The 6,000-nt window shown below is 40.0% G+C and overlaps 1 protein-coding gene across 1 annotated transcript in view; it reads right to left on the reverse strand.

Annotated features, from left to right (window-relative positions):
- The window catches only part of EFHC2 (EF-hand domain containing 2), an 86,333-nt gene extending 81,898 nt beyond the window's left edge, over positions 1-4,435 (reverse strand). The window contains exons 1-2 of the mRNA XM_083172666.1: positions 4,297-4,435; positions 3,427-3,615 (exon numbers count right to left, since the gene is read on the reverse strand). Coding sequence (XP_083028792.1) covers positions 3,427-3,615; positions 4,297-4,338 — 231 coding nt within the window. The 5' untranslated portion in view covers positions 4,339-4,435. The remainder of the gene's footprint in view (positions 1-3,426; positions 3,616-4,296) is intronic.
- Positions 4,436-6,000: the final 1,565 nt, after the last annotated feature.

Raw genomic sequence — 6,000 nt, forward strand, 5'->3', positions numbered from 1 at the left:
TAGCCAAGAAGGAAATGGAGTGGATATTCAGATTAAAATCTTTGGTTCCTCATGGCTTAAACAAGGACTTTGAACTTAAATGGTTCTTGTAATCATTTTCTTTCCACCATTGTCAAAGTCCTTTTTTTCCCCCAATATACCTGTCTGCATACATTTTTATGAATAATTTTTTCTTAATAATCATATCACCACTGTATATTCCTCTTCATGAAATCATGTGATTTAACCCAATTTCTACTCTATTTTATCCTGAGGTACCACACTATGAACTGCGTTCTATCCAATATGGCAAATCTACTATCATAGTAATGGCACTTCAGATCAAGATGGCCACCCTTTGAAGCTGTTTGCCCATATCAACACTAAAGATGGCGTTCATATTAAGATGGCCACCAGTGAAGCCTTTCGCCCATAACCACATCAAAGATGGAGTCGGACAAACATACAACCACGGAGCTTGAGATGGACTTCCTTTTAGGACGTTGTAAAGTCCTCGTTTCCGGCAGCATACATTATAAGCCGGACCGCGCACTTCCGGCTGCCACGACCGGAAGTAGCGGCAAACGCCGGTTCGTGCAGACGCGTCCAGACAGGATGCTGGATCTACCGCACTTCTGGTCATCGGGGCCGGATGTACCTGTGATGGAGTCGGACATCCGTTCCCGGGGAGGACAATTTGGGTGACACAAGCTGACGACACACCCCCAACTTTAACCGCCTTTTTAGCCCATAAATACAGCAACCTAGGAACAATTCAGTAGCCTTGAAAAAGAGTCAGCAAGACTCAAAACGCGTTGGACCCAGAAAGGATTGCTGTTCACCTAGGAGGACTTCTACCCAACCTGAATCTGTGAAGCCGACAGGGTGAGCCCATTTCTTGGAACACTCTGTCTTTACCATCCTGGCTCCACCTCTGTTGTTGGGTGAGAAAGAATTCATTGTCATCCATTTTTTATTGTCATTTTTATTGTGATTTTCTACTCATGTCTATGTGGAATAAATGAAGTTTTTATTATAAGGATTTATCATTAAGAATTTTTTCTGTGAACACTCTATGCGCTAAAAGGTCATCTTCATCCAATTTTTTCACAAATTCACACTTTGGTGCTCGGGAGACACCTAGAAGTTTGACTATAGCAGCAAGGGGGTGCGCAGAGTAACACAAGACCACCTATCCACAAACAGTAAAATGAACTGTTAAGGTGCATACACACTGTACAATTTTTTTGACCAATTTGGTTGAAAGACATTTCCATTGAACCCAGTGTCCTGGACGAAAGATGTTGACGAAAGATATTGATGACAGACGAACGACGATTGAGGATGCGCAAACCCGCCAGTTGTTCATCAAGATTGTTCGTCAACTGTACATGCAGCTCAATTTGGATATCTTTCAAAAAGAGCCTATAAACTGTAGCTAGATCTTTCGTCTGTTGTCAATATCTTTCATCAACATCTTACGTCCAGGACACTGGGTTCAATGGAAATGTCTTTCAACCAAATTGGTCAAAAAAATTGTACAGTGTGTGACGGATATTGCATAAACCATACCTCCCAACTGTCCCCACTATTTGGAGACTGTCCTGCTGTCCCTCCCATGGATGGCAATGTCCCATGGGTGGGGGGGCAGTTGGGGGAGCCGGAGATCATCGCTGCTCTGCAGTCAGTGATCACTGAAGAGATGCCATGCACTTCAGTGCAGGGAGGACGGAGGGAGTGCAGGGAGCTGTGAGCTGCCCAGATGCTAGGGGAGTGCTGGACATGCCACCCAAAAATTCTTAAAACGGTGTTGTGATGCTAGGCCGCACACCCCTTTACCTGAGGCCACGTACACCCGCACCTAGACCTGCTGCTTTTTCTGGATGGCGCAGGTCTCGATTTTGGATTTCAGAAAGTTGGGAGGTATAAATAAACTTATGTGAACACTTAGTACAACTGATACATTTCTGTGCTGCTTTACCATTACCTGTCATAGGGGTTTATTCTAGTTCACTCTTTCTGACAAAATCCTTCTTAGATGGACAAAACCATGTGCACTGCAGGGGGGGCAGATGTAACATGTGAAGAGAGAATTAGATTTGGGTGAGTTATTTTGTTTCTGTGCAGGGAAAATACTGACTGCATGATTTTACACTGCAATATAGATCTCACTTTGAAGTAAAACCTCACCCAAATCTAATTCTCTCTGCACAAGTAACATCTGCCCCACCCGCAGTGCACATGGTTTTGTCCATCTAAGAAGGATTTTGTCAGAAAGAATGGACTAGAATAACCCCCATAGTGAGGACAAACACAGAATATAAGAGGCTATTTTCTAGAGAGGCAGGAGAGGGGGAAGAGTAACGAAGCAACACCAAACTTAGCCCTATGAACGTTATATTAGCAGTGCTAAAACATTAGGCGCAATCTCTCCTGACAAGCTATACACCACTGTAACTCATGACTGTAAAGCAGCTAGGTCAGCCTCAGTGTTGTTTCACACAAGAAGCCATCCCCAGCAGCAGTATCTCTCCCAGTGTACACAGCAGCATGCAGCATGCAGCATGTGTCTTGGAATGGCTGCCTGAATTAGGTTCATTCGCAAAGCACAATTGGTTTGCTAATGCATAAAACCATGTGCACTGCAGGAGGGGCAGCGTAACATGTGCAGAGAGAGTTAGATTTGAGTGAGTTATTTTGTTTCTGTGCAGGAGAATTACTGGCTGCTTTATTTTTACACTACAATATAGATTTCAGTTTGAAGTACACACCCCACCAAATCTAACTTTCTCTGCACATGTTACATCTGCCCCACCTGCAGTGCAGATGGTTTTGTCCATTAGCAAACCACCAAATGTGCTTTGCGAATGAACCAGGATGACTCCCTAAGACATATATAAGGGTGACTTAAATGATGTGTGCTATGGGATACACAATCAATGAATAGATCCTCATACTGCTCATCCCACCCAAGAAAGAACCATCTGATGGTTATATATGACAATTAGAGGTAGCATAATATCCAGGTGGAAGCGGAAAAAAAATAAGACACTGAATAAATAAGTATAAAATGGCAATGTTAACCCTTTGAGTGCAAAATTAATTTGTCAAAATAGGTGTGAAAATAGCCTAACATTTGTTTTCATCATAATGACCTGTAATGTTTACCTTATACAGTATAGGAAATATAATCTTTTTTTTACACATCATTTTTATTTGAATTTATACAGTATAACAAATGTGAGCATCGCTTGCATTTTTAGCGAATATTTTGCATACCGCTCACAGAGATGTTGGCACTCAAAGAGTTAACATAAGGATTTTCCCTGATTTTGCCCCTGAAAATTGAATATGCCCATATTATTAGGAAACATAAAAAACATGTAATAACCTAATAATTGAAATTCAAATAACTCTTGCAGCTAATATATTATAACACACACAAACCTGTTTGTCAAACGCTACCCAAGATGGAGAGTCACTGCCCACTCCGGGGGGATAAACACTGACGTTGGGCTTTAATTTCTGTCCAATACGAGGCTCTCCCCCGATACCTGGCCTTTCTTCTCCCAGCAACATAGAGGTATCATTGCAGTAGCCGAAGTGCTGGGATTTGTGGAACCTTTCTTTCCCTAACTGAAAATACAGGACACAAAATGTAAGTTGCAAAATCTACTTAAATATAAACTGAAGATGACAAAATGAAAAGTATTTTTGGTACTTATGTATTATCTGGGCTCCCATGTTAAATGCACCCCATTTTTTCATACCCCCACTATCCAACTACGCACGGAGTTGAATTTAATAGTGTGGCGAGCGCAGCGAGCCACCGTGCCCGAAGCGTGGCGAGCGCAGTGAGCCCCGCAAGGGGATGCGGTCTCATAAGAAAAACGGGAGCCCAGATATTACATAAGTACCGTATTTTCTTAAGAAATATTACATTTATTATATGTTGTAATATGTTGAACAGTTACATTTAAAATAACTGCAGTTGCCAGTCAGAAGACTGTATTTGAAGTATTTAGGGGTCTATACTGTATATTAAAATAGATTTGCTGACAATGAGGTTTGCCACATTTTTCAAAATATATGCTATCCTCCCTAGAGATATTTCCCCATTGATATGTAAAAAAAATGTACAACAAAAGTAAGGTACCTGTTAAAAATCGTAATGAGTTCTTATATATCCAGGGGGAAAACAGGAACTACATCATGTATACTGTTGCAGAGAACAGTTGTGAATATGTCCACATTTATCAGGCATTAAAGTCTGCATTTAGCTCTATATTAGCTACTACAAATACAACATATACATACATTCCGATTAAAGGAGTTTCCTGGCAGGAGAGGTAGAGCCATGGTGATGATCAGACTTCCCTGTCAGTCTCCTGTGAAGTGAAACAACTCCGATGTAACCACTGAGCTGCTGCTTCCAAGGAGACCGCATTGTTTCCACCTCGGTTACCTAGTAACAGCTCGTGTTATGTTGAAAGCTTTTTTTTTTTTTTTTGTAACTACTCTATACATCTTTATTCAAAATTGACAACACTGCCAATGAGCTTTTAATATTGCGAATGGTGATTATGATGTTTTGGAAGAAGAACTTGAAATATTCTCCCTATCAGACATTATTATTCTGTCAATTGAAAATGTTTTTACATAACATTAAACAAAAATAAAAAGCATTGCAGATTATTGGAAACCATGAACCTGTAGCAGCAGGAAGCTGCCAATATACCTTTAACCTCTTTAGTTTCAACGTGTTTTTCAATAAACAATTAAATAAGGGAACAATCTAAAAATATGTACTTCTTACTAGAGTTTTATTATGCTGGGATTTGTAGTTCCAGGTGGAGACAATTTATTGCTGCCTAATTCTAATTTACTTTCTGGTTCATTACGTTATGTTATATATTACTATAGTATTTGTGTCTTACATTTGTAGTTCACCAAATTCTGTATATAGATTGAATAACAAAAACCTGGATTGTGTACACATTATTTACATGGGGATTATTTGTATAATGTCATTATTCAGTTAATCGCCATGTGGATTACAGAAGAAAATTAAATGTTAACAAAAATGCGCTGTACATTGATAATTGAATATTAATACAGGTACAAAACTGATTTTTTTTTGTCACCCAATGACCCAAAACCTATTTTAATAACTTTAGGTGGTGGTGGAATTTAGGATATGGGAGGGTTTAGACTAGAGACTATGGGCCTTATTCTAGTTCACTCTTTCTGACAAAAACCTTCTTAGATGGACAAAACCATGTGCACTGCAGGTGGGGCAGATGTAAAATGTGCAGAGAGAATTAGATCTGGGTGAGTTATTTTGTTTCTGTGCAGGGTAAATCCTGGCTGCTTTATTTTTACAATATAGATCTCACTAAAACTAAAACCCCACCCAAATCTAATTCTCTGAGTAAGGTACGCCATCAGCCTTCGGGCTTAGAACCGGTGTGCTGCTATTAATCTATGCGTTCAGTTGTATTCAGAAAAATATGTCTTTTGGAAACTCATATTTGGGGAGCCCAAGGTTTAAAGTACTACATACCAGATCCGTTCAGGATATACTACTTACCACACCAGGGAGGAACCCACACAAAGAAACCTTTATAGGCTTGAAAACACCCTATCACACCGTGAGTAGGGTACGCCCTTCCTTCTTCACCTTCTATAAGAAAGGAAAACCTCTGTGTGTGTTCATCCCCTATGTTTATCACATAAATGAGACACCTTGTATTTATATTTTGTTTTGAGCACGTGCGGAACCTTCTACTCTGGGACCCACATAAGACACGAAATTTGCCATATCAAGGAGTAATCCATGTAAAGAAACCTTTATACGTTTAAAAACTTCCAACTACATCGTGAGTAGGGGTACGCCCTCTTTCCTTCAATAATAAAGAAACCTTTACGTGTTTTCCCCCTCACTTTTAATACGTAAGTGAGGTACGCCGTCACAGATTCACTACCCACATTCAGTCACTCCATTCACTTACTATTGTTAAA

This window comes from Crinia signifera, chromosome 2, assembly GCF_055691185.1.
Source record: "Crinia signifera chromosome 2, ASM5569118v1, whole genome shotgun sequence".
In the NCBI taxonomy this organism is placed as follows: Eukaryota; Metazoa; Chordata; class Amphibia; order Anura; family Myobatrachidae; genus Crinia; species Crinia signifera.